At 45.9% G+C, this 23,692-nt stretch overlaps 1 protein-coding gene across 1 annotated transcript in view; it reads left to right on the top strand.

Annotated features, from left to right (window-relative positions):
- Positions 1-412: 412 nt before the first annotated feature.
- Positions 413-23,692, top strand: part of Prcc (papillary renal cell carcinoma (translocation-associated)) — a 33,962-nt gene continuing 10,682 nt past the window's right edge. Inside the window, exons 1-3 of the mRNA XM_013030674.1 lie at positions 413-1,174; positions 16,940-16,987; positions 20,623-21,189. Of these exons, the coding sequence (XP_012886128.1) occupies positions 707-1,174; positions 16,940-16,987; positions 20,623-21,189 (1,083 nt within the window). The 5' untranslated portion in view covers positions 413-706. The remainder of the gene's footprint in view (positions 1,175-16,939; positions 16,988-20,622; positions 21,190-23,692) is intronic.

The raw sequence follows: 23,692 nt of genomic DNA, 5'->3' as shown, positions 1-23,692 counted from the left end.
CCCCTTGAGAACTTCATCAGTTCATTTACAGATTACTGTCCCTTTAAGCTATGGTTCCCTACTCCGCCACCTTCCCAGACTCCCTCTTTTGCCCGACAACACTTGCAGTTTCTAAGCGTGCCACATCTCCCATAAATCTTAGCGCTTACGAAACAGCCCTTGAAAACTTCAAGTACCGAAATGCTTTCCTATCTACCTCCGTTACTACCGCGTTGACGGGTGGGACTTGTAGTTACCTAGGAATTGTCCGGCGACCATAAAAACTACTCGTCCCAGGAGTCTTTGCGTCAGAGGCGGGCTTCCCTCCTGTCTTTTCGCGCAGGCCTTAATTTTCTTTAGGACTCCAACTCCCGCCGTGCCTTGCGAGGAGGCCCTTGCGGCAGAGAATGGGGTTATGTTCAAAGTGTTTCCTGGGAGTTGTAGTTCCTATGTTGGTGAGGCACGGAGGAGGCGGAGTGACTCGGCGGCCATTAGCTGTGTGTAGTTGTCTGGGACTAGGAGCTTAAGTGAGAGGAGAGGGAAGCGTTATTTGGTAGAAATCTACCCGTGGCCATGGGCTCCTTCCGCGGATAGTCTTAGAGTACAGAGCAAGCGAGCGTCTGGTTCCCCGCCCCGCCCAGAGGCGGGGCCTACTAGGCCTCTGGGTATCCCCGGTCTCTAGTAGGCCTCAGCTGCCGGCAAGGGCGCCCCAAAGGCGGGAGGCGCCATGTCGCTAGTTGCTTACGCCAGCAGCGATGAGAGTGAGCCGGATGAGGCCGAGCCGGAGCTGGAGGAAGAGGAGGCGGTGGCGCCTACGTCTGGGCCCACTTTAGGTGGCTTGTTTGCATCTCTCCCTGCACCCAAGGGTCCGGCCTTGCTGCCCCCGCCCCCCCAGATGCTGGCTCCAGCCTTTCCCCCACCGCTGTTGCTGCCCCCACCTACCGGAGACCCCAGACTCCAGCCTCCTCCCCCTTTGCCCTTCGGCCTGGGAGGCTTCCCTCCACCTCCAGGTGTGAGCCCGGCTGAAGCGGCGGGAGTTGGGGAGGGGCTGGGACTGGGACTACCGTCGCCCCGAGGCCCTGGCCTCAGTCTGCCCCCTCCTATCGGCGGTGCCGGACCCCCCCTGGGGCTTCCTAAGCCAAAGAAGAGGACAGAGCCGGTGAAGATCGCAGCGCCTGAGCTACATAAGGGGGATGTGAGTATCCGGGAAGGGCACCTCAAATATACATCGGGTTTGAGCACAGCTCAAAGCGATTACTGTGCTTCTTATAAACACTTTGGTTGACCCAAGGCACCTGGAATCCTCTTCGTGTGAGAGTAATTGAGCTGAAGTTTGTTGGCTATGGAGTCAGGGTGTTTGGTCATACGGGATTCTAGAAGCTGGATGTGCATGCAGAAGGACTGACAGGCCGTGCCTAAGAGACACGGACACTTGTTTCCCCTTTGGCATCTCCTCCGCAGGCTGGCTTTCCCCTCCGCTTGCCATTTTGAGAGCAAGATGAAACTTGGCATTTGAGGAAATGACAGTGGACCAGGCCCCTGCTGAACATCTTGGGCCAGCCTTGTCCTTTGCCTCTTAACTTAAAAGTCTCAGGCTGTGGAAGGAGAGGATAGGATACCCTTGCTTTATTTTTGAGGGAAGTTGAGGAAGAAATGGAATCGTAGATGGCTATTCATTTGCCAGACATTGGCCCTCTTTTCTCATTACAGAACTCTGGTACATATATTTTGGCTTTTTTTTTTTCTTCTGCTTATGTGGTGCTCATGCATGCAAGGCTAGCACTCTACCACTGAGCCACCTACCCAGCCCCATGGTACATATATTTTTACAGAGGAAAAATGGGATGCTAGCTTGAAAGATCTGGCCTGGTAAAGTCAGAGAAGAGTTTTACCACTTATCTATTGTCAAGCCTGGATGAGTTAGGATGCTTGTGTTGTAGCTCTAGAAGAGGCAGCTGAGCTGTGTTATTTCTAGATGTTGAAGCAGAAAAATACCACCAGGCCTCTTCTGGGGTCAGGGCTTTGGGATTGAAGGAGTGTTTTAGACTGAATGGGTGGAAAGTTCTTTTCCTTTCTCTTCAGAGAAGTTTGACTGGTCAAACTCTGGCCCACCTTGGATAGCCTTCTTGCTTTTCTCTTAAGTTTCCAGAGGGTCTGGAGTCTTGTTATTTCGATTTCTCCCCCTGGCTGTTTCTTCACTCTCTTCCCACCAGCTACCCTGAGGTTCTCTCCCTTTTTCATTCATGGCTTGGCTGAAAATGGCATCTTCCTATCACTTGTTACTCCTCACCTCCTTCTTTATTGTCTCTCTTTCTCTCTCTCTCTCTCTTTTTTTTGCCAGTCCTGTGGTGTGAACTCTGGGCCGGGGTGCTGCCCCTCAGCTTCTTTAGCTCAAGGCTAGTGCTCTAAAACTTGAGCAACAGCATCACTTCTGCCCTTTCTGAGTAGTTTATTGTAGAGAATAGGCTCACAGACTTTCCTGCCAGGCTGGCCTCAAACTGCAATCCTCAGATCTCAGCCTCCTGAGTAGCTAGGATTACAGGTGTGAGATACCACACCTGGTGAAGGCTGGTGCTTTTTGCTGGTTAAATGGCGATAAGAGCTGTGCTGGTGGCTCACGCCTATAATCCTAGCTACTTGGGAGGCTGAGATTTTTATTTTTTGTCGGTGGTGGGGCCTGAACTCTGGGCCTGGGCACTGTCCCTCAGCTCTTCAACTTAAGGCAAGTGTTCTACCACTTGAGTCACAATGCCACTTCTGGTTTTTTCTGCTTATGTGGTGCTGAGGAATCAAACCCAGGGCCTCATGCATGAAAGGCAAGTACTCTACCACTGAGCCACCTTCCCAGCCAGAAGACTGAGATCTGAGGATCACGGTTCAAATCCAGCCTGGGCCGGAAAGCCTGTGAGACTCTTATCTCGACTTAACAACCAGAAAACCAGAAGTGGTACTGTGGCTCAAGTGGTGGAGTGCTTGTCTTGAGCTGAAGAGCTCAGGGACACAGGCCCAGAGTTCAAGCCCCATGACCAACAATGATAAAAGCCCTGGAGATAAGAGTCTCACTGTCATTCGGATGCCAGTGGCTCACACCTGTAATCCTAGCTACTCAGGAGGCTGAGATCTGAGGATCATGGTTCAAAGCCAGCTCTGGTAGGAAAGTCTGAGAGACTCTTATCTCTGATAACCATCAGAAAACCAGAAGTGGTGCTGTGGCACAAGTGGTAGAGCATTAGCCTCAAGCTTAAGAGCTGAGGGACAGCACCCAGGCCTAGAGTTCAAGACTCATTACCAAAAAAAAAAAAGTCTCACTGTCTTTTCTGCCAGGGCTGGCTTTGAAAACAATTCCCAGACCTGAGCCTCTTGAGTAGCTAGCATTATGAGCTAGAACCACCAGCATCCAAGTTGAATATTGAATCTTTCAGGTTGCAGTGTTGCAGTTTCTCTTTCTCTCTCTCTCTCACCTTTTTTGTTTTTTTTTGGTTGGTCATGAGGCTTGAACTCTGGGCCTGGGAGCTGTCCCTGCGCTCTTCAACTCAAGGCAAGTGCTCTACCGTTTGAGCCACAGCGCCATTTCTGGTTTTCTAGTGGTTTATTGGAGATAAGAGTCTCATGGGCTTTCCTGCCTGGGCTGGCTTTGAACTGCGATCCTCAGATCTCAGCCTCCTGAGTAGCCAGGATTACAGGCATGAGCCACTGGCACCCAGCTCAGTGTTTCTCTTTTATATTTCTCCAAACTTAACTTTTTTTGAGGGAAAGGGGTACCAGTCCTGGGGCTTGAACTCAGGGCCTAGGCTTTGTCCCTGTGCCTTTTTGTTTAAGGACTAGTGCACTACTATACTACTTAAGCCACAGTTCCACTTCTGGCTTTTTGGTGGTTAGTTGGAGTTGAGTTTCTTATGGACCTTTCTGCCTGGGCTGTCTTTGAATTGTGATTCTTAGATCTTAGTCTTCTGAGTAGCTAAGATTATAGGCATGAGCCACCAGTACCTGCTTGTGTATTTTTTTTCCTTCCCTTTTCTTTCTTTTCCATGACTCTTTCTTTCCCTTGCTCTTGCTTTTGCTCAGCATTTTCACTGGTTAATTGGAGATAAGAGCCGGGTACCACTTGAGCCATACCTTCACTTCTGTTTTTTTTTTTTTGCTAGTCATTTGAAAATAAGAGTCTTGTGGATTTATCTGTCTGAGCCTTCTAACACTCGAGCCACACTCTCAACCTACCCTCCATCCCCTCTTTTCCTTTTTTGTAGTACTGGGGTTTGAACTCAAGGCCTTAAATTTTCTTTTCCTTTTTTGTAGTACTGGAGTTTGAACTCAAGGCCTTAAATTTACTTGGTTTGCTTGCTCCTCTGACTTGCTCTGCCATTTGAGCCTTGCTTCTAGCTCTGCTTTTTGCTAGTTACTTTGGAGACTGAGTCCTACAGACTTTTCTGCTCTTAACTGGCCTTCAAACTCAGTCTTTTAGCTCTTAGACTTCTGAGTAGCTGGATTACAGGTCTACTTAGCTGGTACTTGGCTTTATTCCTGCTCCCTCCCCGACCAAGATAGGGTTTGGCACTGTTACTGGGGCCACGATCCTCCTAACCTGTACCTCCTGAGTAGCTGGACTTATAAGCGGATGTCATTATGTCTGACTTTCTTTCAAACTTTCCTTGGAATCTTTTCCCTCCTTTTCACTTGAGGCTGTTGTTTTTATTTTAGGACCCAAGAAAAGCACCTCTGAAACTTAGCTTGCCATGATTTAACCTGGGATAAAGAAAGGCCTTGGGATAGAGAAAGGCTTTGGATTGAGAAAAAAAAACAAAACAAAAAACCAAACCTCTTTTTGTTTGTTTGTTTTTGTTCTCTGTTTTCTCTCCTTTCTTTCCCCCCTAGACTTTATCTCCCTTTCCCTAATTGTGAAATGTGGAAGATGAGTAGGGAAGGTGACACTTTGAGCCAGCCTTCCTCTTTCCCCAGAGATGGTGGAGAGGTTCATATCTAGTTCTGGAAGGCAGAACTAGATCATCATTAGAAAATGATGCTGGTGGAAGCTGCAGAGTCTTCCATTTAGGTTGTCTGAAGTGTCAGAAAACTTAACTATCATTCCTTAAAATCCTTGCTTCCTTGTACCTGGAGCTAAGAGTACCGTGGTGAACATGATAGGCTCTACCCAAAGGGAACTTACAGTTTATGTGGAGAAATAGACTTTAGGTTAGACAGAAAAGAGTCATGATGGAGCTGGTTTCATGAGCAGCCTGTATCCATCTAGCAGACTTTAGTCCAGTGTGGGGAGATAGGCTTCTAGCAGCTGAAGATGCCTCAACAGAGATAAGATGGGTGAGTGGGATGCAGGCAGAGTGCGGGGGTAGATAGAGAGGAAGAAAACAAGTGTAAAGGCCTAGAGGTGAGAAAGATGCTGAAGATGCTTGGGGAACCTCAAGATAGGCTCTGTTCTGGAGTACATGGGGAGCAGGTGGTAGGAGATGGGACTGGAGAAGCAGATGACAATGGGCCTTGGATGCTGTGCTGAAGTTTTCCTGCTTTGTTATGGGCTAGAGTCTATACAGGCTGAGCCAGAATTCTTTCATCACAGAGCCATGAGCTTCAGTGTGAGGTGCTGGTGGCTGGAGGACGCATAGAGCTGGGGGTATTGAAGCATATCTAGGAGATAGATGTAATAGGTCTAGAGGAACGAAGGAGAAGATTCAAGATGGCCCCTCTGCCTTTGTCCCAGGCAGTTGTGAAGTAGAGCAAATGGGGTTAAGTGATAAAGCATCATGAACATACTGTGGTCCCTTAGAAAGGGCCTAGCATGGGGCTGGGAATGTGGCCTAGTGGTAGAGTGCTTGGCTCACAAGAATGAAGCCCTGGGGGCTGGGAAGGTGGCTCAGTGGTAGAGTGCTTGCCTTGCATGCATGAGGCCCTGGGTTTGATTCCTCAACACCACATAAGCAGAAAAAACAGAAGTGGCGCTGTGGCTCAAGTGGTAGGGCACTTGCCTTGAGCTGAAGAGCTCAGGGACAGTGCCCAGGCCCAGAGTTCAGGCCCCATGACCGACAAAAAAAAAAAAAAAAAGAATGAAGCCCTGGGTTCGATTCCTCAGTGCCACATAAACAGAAAAAGAGCCAGAAGTGGCACTGCAAGTGGTAGAGTCCTAGCCTTGAGCAAAAGAAATTTAGGGACAATGCCCAAGCCCTGAGTTCAAGCCCCAGGACAAGAAAGAAAGAAGAAAAGAGGGAGGGAGGGGTGGGAGGGAAGGAAAGGAGGGAGGGGGGAGAGAGGGAGGGAGGAAGGGCGGGCGGGCCTGGCATCTGGAACAGGATCTGCTTAGAACTCCACACATTCGATTCATTCTTTTTCTGCAGTCCACTTTCTTCTTCTTTTTTTTTTTTTTTTGGGGGGGGTCCGTTCGTGGGGCCTGAACTCTGGGCCTGGGCGCTGTCCCTCAGCTCTTCAGCTCAAGGCTAGCACTCTACCACTTGAGCCACAGCACCACTTCCTGCCTTTTTTCTTTTTGCTTATGTGTTGCTGAGGAATCGAACCCAGGACCTCATGCATGCAAGGCAAGCGCTCTACCACTGAGCCATCTTCCCAGCCCGCCACTTTCTTCTTTTTTTTTTTTTTCTAATTTTTTTTGGTCCGGTTGTGGGGCCTGAACTCTGGGCCTGAGCGCTGTCCCTCATTTCTTCAGCTCAAGGCTAGCACTCTACCACTTGAGCCACAGTGCCACTTCTGGCTTCTTTTTTCTTTTTGCTTATGGTGCTGAGGAATCGAACCCAGGGCCTCAGGCATGCAAGGCAAGCACTCTACCACTGAGCCATCTTCCCAGCCCCACCACTTTCTTCTTAATGCATCTTGTTTTTTGTTTGGTTTAAACTTTTTGTTTTGGTTTGTCTGGGGATAAGAGATGAGTCTCATGGACTTTTCCTGCCTGGGCTGACTTTGAACTGTGATCCTGAGATCTCACCATCCTGAATAGCTAGGATTACAGGTGTGAGCCACAAGCACCCAGTACAAAATTTCTTTTATTGTTATTATAAAGGTGAAGTACAAAGGGGTTACAGTTACATAAGTCAGATAAAGAATACTTTTTTTTTTGTCCATCGTAGGGCCTGAACTCTGGGCCTGGGCTCTGTCCCTCAGCTTTTCAGCTCAAGGCTATAGCACTCTACCTTTTAGCTACAGTGCCTCTTCTGGCTTTTTCTGCTTATGTGGTGCTGAGGAATTGAACCCAGGGCCTCATGCATGTGAGGCAAGCATTCTACCACTGAGCCACCTTCCCAGCCTGAGTTTAGGCTGGCTTTGAATGTAGATTCCTCCTGTTTCAACTGCCTGAGAACTGGGATTATAGGCATCACAAGGTCTTTCTTTGCCTTTCTTAGTGACAGAAGATAGCTACCTCCTTTGTTTTTATTTCCTTCCTTTTAGAGATCAGCCCAGATTGAGCTGTGATCTAGTCTCAGTTCTAGTTTTCCAGAAGAGAGAATTTAATTGATTTGGATCATCATCCAATCATCTGCAATCAACATAGTACCAAATTGTACCCCAGGTGTATCCTGTTTTTGCTTTATTGTATGAGACAGTCTCAATATGTACTCAGATTGGCCTTGGGTTCATTATCCTGCTGCCTCAGCCTTCTGAGTGCTGGGCTTAAAGGCATGCACCACCATCCCCAGCTTTAGTCAAGCTTTTGATTTAAGTGGGGAATTAGAGATGCTCATCGTTTTACCCTTCTTGCTCTAACTCAAGCTACAGTGGTTGATTTAATAGGTTCATGGGATGCAGATTCTTGAAGTCAGTATGTAAAAAATTGTACTTAGGGGGTTGTGAATGTGGCTTAGTGATAGAGTGCTTGCCTAGCATGCATGAAGCCCAGGGTTCAATTCCTCAGTACCACATAAACAGAAAAGACCAGAAGAAGCTCTGTGGCTCAAGTGGTAGAGTGCTAGCCTTGAGAATACAAAACAAAAAACAACAACAAAGCTTAAGGACAGCGCCCAAGCCCTGAGTTCAAGCCCCTAGACTGGAAAAAAAAAATGTATTAGGACAGTAAGTCTGTTAGGAGAGTTTTCTCTTGGACATTGGCATTGCTTTACTGTAGAGTTCCTGCCCAGCAAACATGTGACCTTATGTTTAAATCTCATATTACCCTCCTACCCCCCAAAAAGGTTTCTTTTTTCTTTTTTGGGTCCGGTCATGGGGCCTGAACTCTGGGCTTGGGCACTGTCCCTCAGCTCTTCAGCTCAAGGCTAGCGCTCTACCACTTGAGCCACAGCACCACTTCCGGCTTTTTTTTTCTTTTTGCTTATGTGGTGCTGAGGAATCGAACCCAGGGCCTCTGGCATGCAAGGCATGCGCTCTACCACTGAGCCACCTTCCCAGCCCCCAAAAAGGTTTCTTGTATGCTTATGCAAACAGAAGTTTTAGGATTGGACACTTGGAGTATGGCTCAGTAGTAGATTGTTTGTCTAGTATGCACAAGGCCCTGGATTCCATCCCTGGAACAGCAAAAGGAAAAGGAAAAGAAAGAAAATAAATTTTGAGTTGCCTGGATTAACTTTATCACAACTTTCAATTTTTTACCCAAATAGTGGAAAGTTCTAATCTCTGAGACAGATTTCACTAGCTTCTATCATATGGGAAAGGAAAAGGAGTGTCATTCACTGACACTTAGCTGTATTCTGTGTGTGTATGTTTGTATGTGTGTATGTATGTATGTTTGTATGTGTTGGTCCTAGGGCTTGAATTCAGGGCCTGGGTGCTGTCCCTAAGCTTTCTTTTTCTTTTTTTTTTTGGTTCGTCGTGGGGCTTGAACTTTGGGCTTGAGTGATGTCCCTCAGTTCTTCAGCTCAAGGCTAGCACTCTACCGCTTGAGCTACAGTGCCACTTCCCGTTTTCTGGTGGTTTATTGGAGATAAGAGTTTCACTATCACTTGAGTCACAGCTCCACTTCCACTCTTTGGCCTTTTTTATTATTTATTTATTTATTTATTTTTTATTGTGAAAATGCCATACAGAGGGGTTACAATTACATGGGCAAGATAATGAGTGCATATATATATATTTTTTTTTTTGGGGGGGGGGTTCCGGTTGTGGGGCCTGGGCCCTGAGCGCTGTCCCTCAGCTCTTCAGCTCAAGGCTAGCGTTCTACCGCCTGAGCCACAGTGCCACTTCCAGCTTTTTTCTTTTTGCTTATGTGGTGCTGAGGAATCGAACCCAGGGCTTCATGCATACAAGGCAAACACTCTACCACTGAGCCATCTTCCCAGCCCCACCACTTTTTTTCCTTTCTTTTCTTTTTTTTTCCAGGCTTCAAACTGCAGTCCTCAAATCACCCAGCTATTTTTGCATGGGTGCTGGCACCATGGCTTTTTTTTTTTTTGGTTGGTCGAGGGCCTTGAACTTAGGGCCTGTGTGCTGTCCCAGAGCTTTTTTTTTGTGTCAGTTATGGGGCTTGAACTCTGGGCCTGGGCACTGTGCCTGAGCTCTTTAGCTCAAGGCAAGTACTCTACCACTTGATCCACAGCACCACTTCTGGTTTTCTGGTGGTTTATTGGAGATAAGAGTGTCACGGACTTTCCTACCTGGTATGGCTTTGAACTGTGATTCACAGATCTCAGCTTCCTGAGTAGCTAGGATCACAGGCGTGAGCCACTGGCACCCGGCAGTATTTTGCTTTTTTGGGATAGAGTCTCACAGTTTTGTTTTGCATGGGTTGTTCACAAACTCTGGATTCTTCACCTGTCTATATTTTTCTTTATGATTAAGTACTTGTACAAAGGGGTTATAATTCCATAAGTCAGATTATGAGTATATAATGCTTCTTGGTCAATGTCATCCCTTCCTTTTTCGTCCCATATTTTCTTCCTCCTGTCCCTATCCTCAGGTTACATAGTTCATTTTTTTGGGGGGGCGGGGTCCAGTCGTGGGGCCTGGGCGCTGTCCCTCAGCTCTTCAGCTCAAGGCTAGTGCTCTACCGCTTGAGCCACAGTGCCACTTCTGGCTTTTTTTCTTTTTGCTTATGTGGTGCTGAAGAATCGAACCCAGGGCCTCAGGCATGCAAGGCAAGCGCTCTACCACTGAGCCACCTTCCCAGCCCCACATAGTTTATTTTTTACATAGTGTACATTGAGTATAATGACTATGTTTGCTCACCCTTCTTCCCTCCATTCTAGATCTGAGCTTTTGCTCCTAGTTTACTAAGGAGGAAACAAATGATTTTAAAAATAAAATCATATAATTTGGGAGTGATAGAGGTATTTGAGCCTAAATGTGTTTTGTGCTTGGTGTCTTCTGGCTACTAAGCAGAAGAGCCAAAAATCAGAAAACAATACACATGAGGAGTGCAGAAATGGAAAAAAATGCAATTCAAACCAAAGGGTAGATATGAACTGGGTACCAAAGTTGATGAATCTAGCTAATCAGGATAATAGTTGTAGTGATTAGAGTTTGGAGCCATAGGGGTGAGGTCTGTTCTTGGACCTTTATTTCCTCTTTGGCTCCTGGCCCTGGCAGCTAGTGATTGCTTTTTGGAGAGGGAGTCTCTGAACCAGAGCCTAGGAAGATAAGAGGAAGGCTGCCATGGGGAATGAGGCTCTGATATATTAGCAGATCCCACCGGACGCTGCTTAATGGAAAATGTCTGTTTCCGTTCTTGCTCAGCAGTCTTGGGTGTATGTGTCTTGTCATTCTTGGCAGCTAGAATAGAGAGGACAGTAGTGCCATTGAGGCTCAGGTTCTTGTGAGGCCAAGAAAAATTGCAGTGTTTTTTTTTTCTCTCTCTCTTCTTTTTTTTGTTGGTTGTGGGCCTTGAACTCTGGGCCTGGGCCCTGTCTCTGAGCTGTTCAGCTCAAGGCTAGCACTCTACCATTTGAGCCACACTGCCACTTCTGGTTTTCTGGTGGTTTATTGGAGATAAGAATCTCACTGACTTTCCTGCCCTGGCTTGTCTTTTTTTTTTTTTTTTTGGGGGGGGGGTCCGGTCGTGGGGCCTGAACTCTGGGCCTGGGCGCTGTCCCTCAGCTCTTCAGTTCAAGGCTAGCACTCTACCACTTGAGTCACAGTGCTACTTCCAGCTTTTTTCTTTTTGCTTATGTGGTGCTGAGGAATCAAACCCAGGGCCTCATGAATGCAAGGCAAGAGCTCTACCACAGAGCCACCTTCCCAGCCCCCCTGTCTGTCTTTGAACCAGGATCTCAGATCTCAGTATCCTGAGTAGCTAGGATTACAGGCATGAGCCACCAGTGCCCAGCAATATTTTCTTAAGAGTCACAGCTGGTTCATACTTGCAAAGCCCACTTCCCACCTGGGCCTCCTGTGTTTCTAGCATTGCCTGTCTATATCTGATATACAGGCTGCCCAGCTCACCGCTGTCTTTTCTTGTTTTCTGGTCAGTCATGGGGCTTGAATTCAGGGTCTGGGTGCTGCCCCTGAACTTTTATGCCCAAGGTTAGTGCTCTACCACTCTAAGTCACAGCTCTACTTCCAGTTTTTGGGTGGTTAACTGAGGATAAGAATATCACAGACTTTCCTGCCTGGGCTGGCTTTGAACCATGATCCTCAGGTCTCAGCCTCCTGAATAGCTAGGATTACAAGTGTGACCCACCAGCACCCAGCTCACTGATTTTTCTTCAATACTCTCTAGGTCCTAGAGTCTAGGAGATGATGCCACATCTTTATGTAATTTATTCTAGAGGATAACAGTTTCCTTACTGCATTAAACAAACAGAATTACTCTATAATCTGCCAGTTTCACTTAGAGGTGTGAAGAATCTAAAATAGCAACTGAAACAGATGTACCAGTATGCCAGTATTCAAGCAGCGTTTCCCCCAGAAACCACAGGTGACAGCAACTCCAATGTCCATTCAGATAATAGCCAAAATGTGGTGTCTGCATACCCTGGGATATTATTCTGCCCTGGGAAGGAATGAAATTCTGATATAGGCACAGCATGGATGGACAGTAAAGATATTATACTGAGTAAAACAGTCACAAAGGACAACTATTGTCTTACTCCACTTGTAGAGGGAGCCAGATGAGGCCAATTCATGAGAAAGAAAGAAGCATGGGGGAGCCAGGGCTGAGAGAGGGAGAATAGGGAGTTAGTGTGTAATGATACCGTGTCTGAGATGATGAAAAAGTTTTGGAAATAGATAGTGGTGATGGTCGTATAACATGGTGAATGTGTTAATGCTGCTCAGTTGTTCACATTAAAAATGGTAAATTTGCTGGGCGCTGGTGGCTCACACCTGTAATCCTAGCTACTCAGGAGGCTGAGATCTTTGGATTGTAGTTCAAAGGCAGCCCATGCCGGAAAGTTATCTCCAGTTAATCACCAGAAAACTAGAAGTGGCGCTGTGGCTCAAGTGATAGAGAGCTCTCCTTGAGCTGAAGAGCTCAGGGACAGCTCCCAGGTCCAGAGTTCAAGCCTCATGACCAATCAACCAAAAAAACCAAAAAAGGTAAATTTTAGTGGTGCTGGGGCTCAAAGTGGTAAAGTGCTATACTTGAGCAAAAGAGCTCATGGACAGAGGCCCTGAGTTCAAGCCCCACAACTGATGAAAGAAAAAAGAAAATAAAATTTATGCTTTTTTTTTTGGTCAGTCGTGGGGCTTGAACTCTGGGCCTGGGCACTGTCCTCAGCTCTTCAGCTCAGGGCTAGCGCTCTACTACTTGAGCCACAGCGCCAGTTCCAGTTTTCTGGTGATTTATTGGAGATAAGAGTCTCACAGACTTTCCTGCGGGCTGGCTTTGAACCATGATCCTCAGATCTCAGCCTCCTTAGTAGTTAGGATTACAGGCCTGAGCCACTGGCTCCTGGCTGTGCTGTGTTTTCTACTATGATAAAAAGGTTTTTAAATGCTCTGGACTTCTCAAGGATGTCACCTCAGCATCTAAATTGAATCCTGTGTGCTTAGTCTAAGCCTGTTGCCTCTAGCCCAGTTTTGATAGGAGCTGAATTGATTTCCTTTCAAATGCTTCGAGACAGCTATATTTCCCCCAGGATGATTGGAGGATATACCACGCATCTTTCAGCATTTGGATTACTCATCTCTGCTTTCTGGTTCTGGGCACCAAGATTTATTTTCTTTGCTGAAACGTTAGTTAATTCCTTGCTGTACTTCTGTGTCTTGTTAGTTTCCAGTCAGGCCCCCGCATGTCCCAAAGTGCTTTAAGTATCATCAAAGTGAACCAGTCCTATGTTCCCATGTTCTTCTGAGACGAGGTTGCTGGGATCAGTGCAAGGCTCAGGGACAGTCTTCATTGCCTTTCCCCAACTCCCAGTCTCCTGGGCTTCCTCTATGATAGTTCAGTGGGTACTGAGTGTCTCTAAGTTCTGTTTGTCAACTGTTACAGGTAAACAGTTATTTCTGTCCCTCTCTCAGCGGTGAGAGGCCATAATCTAGCAATGGTTTAGGGTTTCAGAGAGTTTGTCATGGTGATGTGTGTGTGCATGACTTATACAGGGGTTCAGTGGAAGCTAAGTAGAAGATGCCCAGAGAGGAAGGGGTGTGTGCGCGTGTCTGTGTGTGCGCGTGTGTGGGCGCGTGTGCGTGTGTTCAGACTTTAAACTCAAGTTGTCAGTGTAATGAAAACAACTTGTGACATTTGAGGAGAAATTGAATTTTCCTCCTACAGTTGATCTGGCCTTCTGTTCCATCAGTTATAGTATAGTCTACCTCTGCTGGCACCTTAGAGACAATTTTTGTTACAGGATGTGAAAATAAAGATATGCTATGTATCTTTTTTTTTGAACACACAAGGCCTGGGTGCTGTCCTTGAGCTTTTTTGCTCAAGGCTAGTGCTCTACCACTTGGAGCTACAGTACAAATTCTGGTTTCCTGGTGGTTAATTGGAGATAAGAGTCTCAAGGACTTCCCTGCTAGGGCTGGCTTCAAACCACAATCCTCAGATCTCAGCCTCAGGAGTAGCTAGGATTAATGGTGCCTTGCTATGCATATCTTAAATTAGGATTAAATGGAATTATTTTCAGAATAGTGCATCTCTTGCATAAGGTGTTAAAGCATAAAGGTGTCTTGGGACTCTATGAAAACCTTGTGTACTCTATCTATGGCAAGATGTGTTCTGTGCTCTGCCAGAGAGGAGATGAGATAGGTCTTCAGGTCTAAAGACCCCTCTTATGTATGCCAATGTGTATAGCTCAGTGGTACAGTGCTTACCTAACATGTGTGAGACTAAATTTTGTCCTCAGTATCAGTAAAAGAAAAAGAAATCATTAAAAGAAGGGAGGGAAAGAGGGAGGAAGGAAGAAGAAAGAGGAGGAGAGAGAAGGACAATGGGAGTTTGAACAGAAAATATAGAACATGCTCAGGTGATGTGTGCTTACCACTTTTTCTCGGTTGGATTTGACATCTTGGCTGAATAGTACCCCATTATAGGTTTCTTTATTCATTCATTTGTCAATGGGCACTTAGGTTCATTCTATAACTTGGCTGTCATTAGTAGTACTGTAGTGGACGTGGGAGTGCAGACATCTCTTCAACACAGTGATTTCAAATCTTTTGGATAAACACCCAGTCAGAGGATGGCTAGATCACATGTTTGGTAATTCTCTTTTTAGATGGTTATGTACTTATTTTTCAAAAAGCTGCATGATAATGACAATTTGCCTTGTGAAGGTTAAAATGTGTTTGTGACTTTAAGTATCACTATCTCACAATACTGTGAAATTTGTGAAAATTATGTAATCACTTAATCTCAATAAAAAATTATTTTTAAAAATGCTGCGGGGCCTTGAATATGCTGAGTATGTGCTCTTTCACCAAGCTCTATCCTGTACTTTCAGCCTCTATTTTTAGGTTTTTTATTTATTTTTTGGTGGTACTAGGAGTTGAACTCAGGACCTTGTGCTTGCTAGTAGCTGCTCAGTCTCTTGTGCCAGGCTTTTTCCTTCATTATTTTTCCAATAATGTCTCACATGTATTATACTCTGGTTGGCTGTGCCAAGATCTCTACCTATTTAGGTTTTCCATGTAGGTAGGATGACAGGTGTGCACCACCATGTCTGTTTTTTGATTGAGGTGATGAAAGCCTCATGTTTATGCCTGGACTGGCTTCCTGAGTAGCTAGGATTATGAGTATGAGCCACTGGTGCTCAGCCCTATTTTTAGTTTAAGTTGTTGGGGGTTTTTGAGTATGTGCATATGCACATGTATGTACGGGGAACTTGGGGATTGAGTGCTGTCTCTGAGCTTTTTTGCTGAAGGTTAGCACTCTATCATTTGAGCCACAGCTCCACTTTCCAGCTTTTTGATGATTAATTGGAGTCTTGAGGACTTGTTTGCCCAGGCTGGCTTTGCACAATATCCTCATATCTCAGCTTCCTGAGTAGCTAGGATTATAGACATCAGCCACCAGTTGCTGGCTATTTTCAGTTTTTAAAGAAGCCTTTATATACTTTTCATAATGGCAGTACTAATTGAGGGATGTTTAAACCACATTTGATGTTTTTATCTTTTACTGCCCTTTACTGCATTTTGTTGAGTACTTGTTACTGGATTCTAAGCTCTTTATTTTTTATTGGTTGTGGGGCCTGAACTCTGGGCCTGGGCACTGTCCCTCAGCTCTTCAGCTAGTGCTGAAGGCTAGTGCTCTACCACTTGAGCCACAGCACCACTTCTGGCCTTTTTTGCTTATGTGGTGCTGAGAAATCGAACCCAGGGCCTCATGCATGCAAGGCAAGCATTCTACCACTGAGCCACCTTCCCAGCCCTCTAAGCTCTTTTTGTGTAGAAAATCTTGAGGCATACAAATAGTCCAGGTTATGCCTCTGACTTTTAATTGCCCAATCCCTACCTGGGACACCTGTAGAAACTATTTGCACTATTTTAGTATCTTGAATATGGTAAATTCTCAGTAATTATGAAGGAAAGATCCTTGTAGCATACAAATTAAAAAAGGAACTTGTAGCTGGGTACCCATGGCTCATGCCTGTAATCCTAGCTATTCAGGAGGCTGAGATCTGAGGATCACTGCTAGAAGCTAGCCTGGGCAGGAAAGTGCATGAGACTCCCAATTAACTGCCAGAAAACTGCAAGTGGTGCTGTGGCTTAAAGTGATAGAGCGCCAGCTTTGAGCAAAAGAGCTCAGGGACAGTGCCCAGGCCCTGATTTCAAGCCCCATGGCCAATAACAACAAACCCAAAAAAACAAAAATAGGAACTTGTAAGGTAGGAGAATCTATATAGGGAGTCATTTAAAAACCAAAATGTTAAAGCTTGCTATTCATATACCTTGCCTCTTTCCTCCACTTGAAGTCACCAAGGAACTGATAAAAGTTTAGATATTTTTCATTGTGACAGCTTTTCTTAGAAAGAAATAGTCCTGTTGAGTCAGAGGTATAACACCACTTACCTTCTGTCTTATCCCAAATCCTTAGCCATTATTTGCCTGTCTTCTGGACATGAACAATTCTGTCTTGCAGACAATAGATCATACTTGTAGAGGGAATGGATTTCTCCAATGGCTTTGACCTTTAATGCCTCATAGAAGAGTAGTTAACATACCACTTAATCCCACTGGAGTTCCCCAGCCATGTGGTTATGTAGTCTATGGAAGTGGTTTTAGAAGTGAAGCTGAGCTTGGGTGAGATAGTGGGCCAAATCCCATTCATCTTTTAGTGGACAGGTTTATAGGAGAATGGGTATAGCTTTTTCTTTCCACCAAGGACCAAATGGGAGGAAATAATCTCAATTTAACAGAATAGAAGTAGATGCCAAGAAGGCTGAGGAATAAATCTGGGATGAGGTGAATGGGGTCTCAGGTGTGAATGACTGGGTACCCCCATTGTTTGAAGCTGTGTTGTTTGCCTGGGTCTCTGGTAGCTTCATCTCTGTACAGAGGTGGGGCACAGACTAGAGGGTCATAGTTGTCCAACCTATACAACCTATTCATTTACTGTGAATATTTTTTTCTACTGTCCTAAAACAATGAGGCCTTATTCAATTTCTTTTTCTCTTAGTCAGATTCTGAGGAAGATGAACCTGCAAAGAAGAAAATTGTCCTCCAGGTAAGCTTGATAATTTGGTAAGCTATTTTTTTCTCTGACCACATTGTTTCCTCAAGTTAGGTTTGTAAGATCTATGTATTTGAGGACTGTTAAGATCTGGCTTCGGTTTCCTTTTAATAAGGCTTAGCATATTCCTTATTTTCTTCATGAACTAAGAATGATGGAGTTAAAACCTGTCTTGGAGGACAGATGGGGTAGGGACAGATCATAATTCAATTCAGTTCATTACATTTCAGGTAAAAGGATTATTTAGAGAGGTTGGAGCAAATAGATTGGTCAAAATGATGTTAGGAAGCATCTTTATTTTAAAATTGTCCATCTTTTCCCCTGTCTTATTTTTAACCTGGAAATAAACACTTAAATAACAGTTACTTTGAACCAGGCACTGTTATAAGTGTTTTTGTTTGTTTGTTTTTGGTTGTGGGGCTTGAACTCTGGGCCTGGGCGCTGTCCTTCAGCTCTTCAGCTCAAGGCGAGCACTCTACCACTTGAGCTACAGCGCCACTTCCGGTTTTCTGGTGGTTTATTGGAGATAGGAGTCTCACGGTCTCTCCTGCCTGGGCTGGCTTTGAACCGTGATCCTCAGATCTCAGCCTCCTGAGTAGCTAGGATTACAGGCGTGAGCCACCAGCGCCCGGCTCTGACATAGTTTTTATTCCAGCTCTCCCCACTCTGATTGTCTGGCAAGCTTTTTCGTTTACTCACAGATAAAACTGGGGTAATACTAACCTCTGACTGAGGGGCTGTTCTTGAGAACTGAATCATTTGGGTGCTAGTAAATAAAACACTTCGGGGCTGGCGCCAGTGGCTCACACCTGTAATCCTAGCTATTCAGTAGGCTGAGATCTGAGGATCACAGTTCAAAGCAGCCTAGGCAGGAAAGTCCATGAAAGTCCATGAGACTCTTACCTCCAATCAACCACCAGAAAACCGAAAGTGGCACGGTGGCTCAAGTGGTAGAGCACTCTTTTTGACCTGAAGAGCTGAGGGACAGTGCCCAGGCCCAGAGTTCAAGCCCCACAACTGACAAAAAAAAAAAAAAAAAAAAGCTATGTCAGGCAATCTTAACTTCAGAGTCCCAGTCTAAGACTGTAGACTCCAAGGAGTAGTTGCTTTTTGGTGCTTCTCTGTCATCAAGGGTAGATCACATCAATAATGTGATCTTCCTGTGGCTTGTCCATGTCACCTGGTCTCAATACCTCTGTTCTGGCTCCCTGAAGTTTATTCCTGTACTCTCTATGCTCCATGATTTATTTATTTTCTTGTTTGTTCTGGTAATCATGCAATGTATTGTTTCAGTACTAGGGCTTAAACTCCCAGCCTTAAGCTCTTACTTTTTTTTTTTTTTTTAAATTGGTCATGGGGCTTGAACTCTGGACCTGGGCGCTGTCCCTCAGCTTAAGGCTAGTGCTCTACCACTTGAGTCACAGTACCACTTCCAGCTTTTTCTGCTTATGTGGTGCTGAGGAATCGAACCCAGGTTCTCATGCATGCAAGGCAAGCACGCTACCGCTGAGCCACCTTCCCGGCCCCAAGCTCTCAGTTTTTTACTCTGCCACTGAGTCATGCCTTCAGTTCCAGTTTTTTGCTGGTTATTGGAAATCAGCTAATTGAAGATAAGAGTCTCTTGGACTTACCTGCTTGGGTTGGCTTCAAACCTTGATCTACAGCTTCCTATGTAACTGGATCATACATCTGAGCCATTAGCAGTGACAGTCTAAACCCTGTCTTTGGAAGTTGATGGTTTTGAGATTCAAATGTATGATCCTGAAGGTGTCCGTTCCCCTGATTCTATTCAGGGAGATCTTAGAAGGACAGGGTCATATGGAATTTAGAAAGGCAACTGATATGGTCTTGTTTATAGTAGGTGCTAAAAGAGGTGTAGAAGAAGCTGGCATACCAAGGCTGAGTTAGACCAGTATTTTTTCTGATAATAGGTTGGCTTCTTAGAGGAAGTAGACTTGTTCAGAAGGTATCTCAAAAGTAAAGAGCAAGAGGGTTAGGGGGAGGGCAAGTGGGAGAAAAATGAGGGAAGGGGTAACAAGTTCACCAAGAAATGTACTCACTATGTTATGTATGTAACTAACCCCTCTGTATATCACCTGACAATAAAAATTAAAAAAAAAAAAAGGCAGTCATTGGTGGCTCACGCCTATAATCCTAGCTACTGAGGAGACTGAGATCTAAGGATTGTGGTTCAAAGCCATTGCAGGCTGGAAAGGCCGTGAGACTCTTATCTCCAATAAAGCACCAGAAAACCGGAAATGGTACTGTGGCTCAAGTGGTAGAGCACTATCCTTGAGCTGAAGACTGAGGGACAGTGCCCAGGCCCAGAATTTAAGCCCCATGACTGACAGGCCCCCTCCTCCCCCCCAAAAAAAGTAAAAATCAGCTGGGAACTGGTGACTCATGCCTACAATCCTAGCTACCCAGGAGGCTGAGATCTGAGGATTGCAGTTCAAATCCAAACTCAGCCCAGGTAAGAAAGTCTGTGAGGCTCTTATCTCCAATTAACACCAGAAGTGGAGCTGCGACTCAAAGTGGTAGAGCACTAGCCTTGAGTAAAAGAGCTTGAGGACAGAGCCCAGGCCCTGAGTTCAGGCCCCAGAACCAACAAAAAAAATAAAGAAAAAACAAAAACCAGCACTGGGACTGCAATCCAGAGTTACTCAGGAGACTGAGATCTGAGGATCATAGTTTGAAGCCATCTTGGGCAGGTCAATCCCATGAGACTTTTACCTTCAATTAACCACTAAAAGTCAGAAGTGGAGCGGTGGCTCAAGTGGTAGAGGGCTAGCCTTGAGCAAAAAGAAGCTCAGGGACAGTGCCTAGACCCTGAGCTTAAGCCTCAGGACCAGCACAAAAAGAAAAGAGCAGTTTTCCAGATGAAAGAGATGAGTACATAGAGGAACTCTGAGGTGTGAAAGGAGACTGTGAATGCAGGCCTCCAAGTCATGATCCTGGATAGTGCAGTGACCTTATTCCACTCTTCAGTTTTTCAATCAGCACTCTCTAAGTTAGGCCAGGCTGATCCTTAAGCACATAGAATGCAAAATTGGGGAGGTTCTGATGAAATTTTGTCTGGACTAACTGACAGATTAATAATTTCAATGCTTTACTGGGACATTAACAAGCTCATTTCCCATGTGTGGGTCTTTCATTTTTTTGAGGGTAGAGAGGACTTTCGGCAACATGTATAGGTGTCTCTTGGACAGAGCCTTGTTCTCGTCTCTGGATAGCAATCCAAAGGAAGGAGAGCGTCTCTTCAGGATACAGGGAGAGATTGAATGATTAGTTGGAGGGAGACCTAAGCTTGGGATGTTGAGAGAGGAAGAACATTTTATTTGCTGAAGACAGAGTTGGGGAAGGCTTCCTGATGGAGGTCAATGGAAGTGGGCGGGGTTGGAGAAGAGGAATGGCATTCTTCCTTGGGAGAAGCAACTGTAGAAGGAGGGCCTGAGGCAGGAAGAATCAAACCTAGATTAGATGACTTGAGTAGCTAGAGGTAAGAAGGCACAATGGCTGGTGAGAGTTTAGGCTAGAATGCAGAACTGTTAATCCTTGTTTTTCAGTATTGCCTGTGTGTAACAAAGTCTCACTTTCTTCTGTCCTACTCCCATACTTGGGCTCACCAGGGATCCAGCGAGGGAACTGGTTTGTCTGCCTTGCTTCCCCAACCTAAAAACCTGACTGTGAAAGAGACTAATAGGTTGCTCTTGCCCCATGCCTTCTCCCGGAAACCCTTGGATGGCTCCTCTGATACTAAGCCCTCCAGATTGGCTGCTAAGACCAAGCCCTCCTCTCTTGCTCCTGTTGTGGGCACCACAACCACCACTCCATCGCCCTCTGCCATCAAGGCTGCTGCCAAGAGTGCTGCCCTGCAGGTGACGAAGCAGATCACACAGGAGGAGGACGACAGTGATGAAGAAGTAGCTCCTGAGAACTTTTTCTCCCTCCCCGACAAGGCTGAGCCACTTGGAGTTGAGCCATACCCTTATCCTGTCCCCACTGTCCCTGAAGAGCTGCCTCCAGGCACAGAACCAGAGCCGGCTTTCCAGGATGATGCAGCTAATGCCCCCCTTGAGTTCAAGATAGCAGCTGGCTCAAGTGGGGCCCCTTGGATGCCTAAGCCTGGGGATGACTACAGCTATAATCAGTTTTCTGCATATGGCGATGCCAATGCTGCTGGTGCTTATTATCAGGTGGGTAGGGGACATGGAGGGTAGGCCGGGGAATATTAGGTGTGGCATTCAGGGAGAGATTGAGCCAGTAATACAGATTCTGGTGTCATTTGTTTTGATTTTCTTATACCTCTCAGGCCTCAAAATACACTACCTTGTTCTGGATCTGATTTTCCCAAGTCTTGAAGGCTGACAGGCTGGATCACATAGTTGACACCTTTATTCTCTATATTAGTCAGCCTTTAGTTCATAAGGTAAAAAAAATCAACAAAAAGAGGAAAGTTGGGGCTGGGAAGGTGGCTCAGTAGTAGAGTGCTTGCCTTGCATGCATGAGGCCCTGGGTTCGATTCCTCAGCACCACATAAGCAAAAAAGAAAAAAGCCAAAAAGCTGGAAGTGGCACTGTGGCTCAAGTGGTAGAGCACTAGCCTTGAGCTGAAGAGCTGAGGGACAGCGCCCAGGCCCAGAGTTCAGGCTCCATGACCGGACCCCCCCCCAAAAAAAAGAGGAAAGTTATTTGATTTGATTCACAGGTTTTAGAGATATGAATTTGTTTTGTCTATGATTGCAAAACTCTATTGGGTCTGGACATTGCTTTTGGGAGAAGATATAATAGAAGTTGTCACTTCATGGTGACCAGGAAACAGAAAAGAGGAAGAGGATGATGTCCCAGTGTCCAGTGACCTAACTTCCAGTAACCCCCTGCCCCTTCTACTACTCCCAATACTATCACAAGCTAGTGACAGCCTACATGGATCTTGTAGGGGACACTTACCCAAACAATAACATTTCGAAACAAGATGCTTTCCAAGGGAGCTAGTGAGAGTTTCAGGGAGAAGATGGGAGAGGAGCCAGTCATCTCTGATCTTAGGTACACAAAATGCCTTTTCAAGTGCAGAGGATACACACTCTGGACTTGTTAGACTTCTAGATAGCCGTTAATCCAGGAAGAGTTTCTGGAGGTAGAAGGTCTTGAGAAAACAGAGTGCGAGGGATAGGACTGAGGAGGAAGGAATCAACAAAGTTGATTGCAAAGAGGCGATGGGGAAGTGGTAAGAATGTTACAGGAGTCTCTGGAACATAACTCCTGCAATAGGTGAGGGATCACTATTTACGTTTTTTTTTTTTTTTTTTTTTTTACGGTATAGCTGGCTTAGTGGTACAGTGCTTGCCTAACATGCATGAAGCCCTGAGTTTGATTCCTCAGTGCTGCATAAACAAAAAGCCAAAGTGGCACTCTGGTTCAAGTGGTAGAGTGCTAGCTTTGAGCAAAAGAAGCTCAGAGACAGTGCCTAAACCCAGAGTTCAGGCTCAGGACTGGCAAACAAAACACCCCAACAAACCATGATATAGTGAAACTGCAGTTAAGTGAAGTGCAATATAGCGAGGGATAACTGTACTTATTTTGGCTCATTATTTCAGAGCTTTTAGTTGAGGGGAGAAGGGCTGGGGGCAGAGGGAAAGGAGAGAACCCTAGACAAGATACAGTCCCTAAGAACAGCTCCCCCAGTGACCCACTTCCTTTACTAGATCCACTTCCCCAAATACCTGGGGACCACTCCCCTATACATATAAGCACTTTGGGGGGTATTACATGCAAAACATAACAGGAAGGTAGACCAAAGATTTTGAAAGTAATTTTAAGTCTTTACTGTTGATCAGGGATAATTTATCTTCCTTCTGGGTGGTTGTTAGAAAGAACAATGAAGATAACAGGCACGGGGTGGGGGTGGGGTTGTCATACCTGCTCCTGAGGAGGTTGAGATCTAGAGGACTGAGGTTTCAAGCCGACTGGGTAGAACTAGCCTCCCATTTCCAAAATATTCATCAAAAAGCAAGGGTGGGGGGGCTAGGAAGATGGCTCAGTGGTAGAGTGCTTGCCTTGTATCCATGAGGTCCTGGGTTTGATTCCTCAGCACCACATAAGCAGAAAAAAAAAGCCGGAAGTGGCATTGTGGCTCAAGTGGAAGAGCGCTAGCCTTGAGCTGAAGAGCTGAAGGACAGTGCCCAGGCCCAGAGTTCAGGCCCACAACCGGACCCAAAAAACAAAAAAAAACAAAAAGAAACAAGGGTGGCCAGGCACCTATGGCTTACACCTATAATCCTAGCTACTCAGGAGGCTGAGATCCAAGGATCATGGTTCAAAACCAACCGGGCAGGAAAGTCCATGAGACTTGTTTGTTTTTTTTTGGGTCCAGTCATGGGGCCTGAACTCTGGGCCTGGGCGCTGTCCCTCAGCTCTTCAGCTCAAGGCTAGCGCTCTACCACTTGAGTCACAGCACCACTTCCAGCTTTTTTCTTTTTTGCTTATGTGGCGCTAGGAATCAAACCCAGGGCCTCAAGCATGCAAGGCAAGCGCTCTACCACTGAGCCACCTTCCCAGCCCTCCATGAGACTCTTATCTCCAGTTAACCACCAGAAAACCAGGAGGGCACTGTGGCTCAAGTGGTAGAGCACTTGCCTTGAGCTGAAGAGCTCAGGGACAGCACCCAGGCCCAGAGTTCAAACCCAGGACTGACAAAAAA

Source organism: Dipodomys ordii, unplaced genomic scaffold (genome assembly GCF_000151885.1).
Source record: "Dipodomys ordii isolate 6190 unplaced genomic scaffold, Dord_2.0 Scaffold131, whole genome shotgun sequence".
NCBI classification, from domain to species: Eukaryota; Metazoa; Chordata; class Mammalia; order Rodentia; family Heteromyidae; genus Dipodomys; species Dipodomys ordii.
Note: the sequence above shows the minus strand (reverse complement) of the source record. Positions and strands in the feature narration are given on the sequence as shown.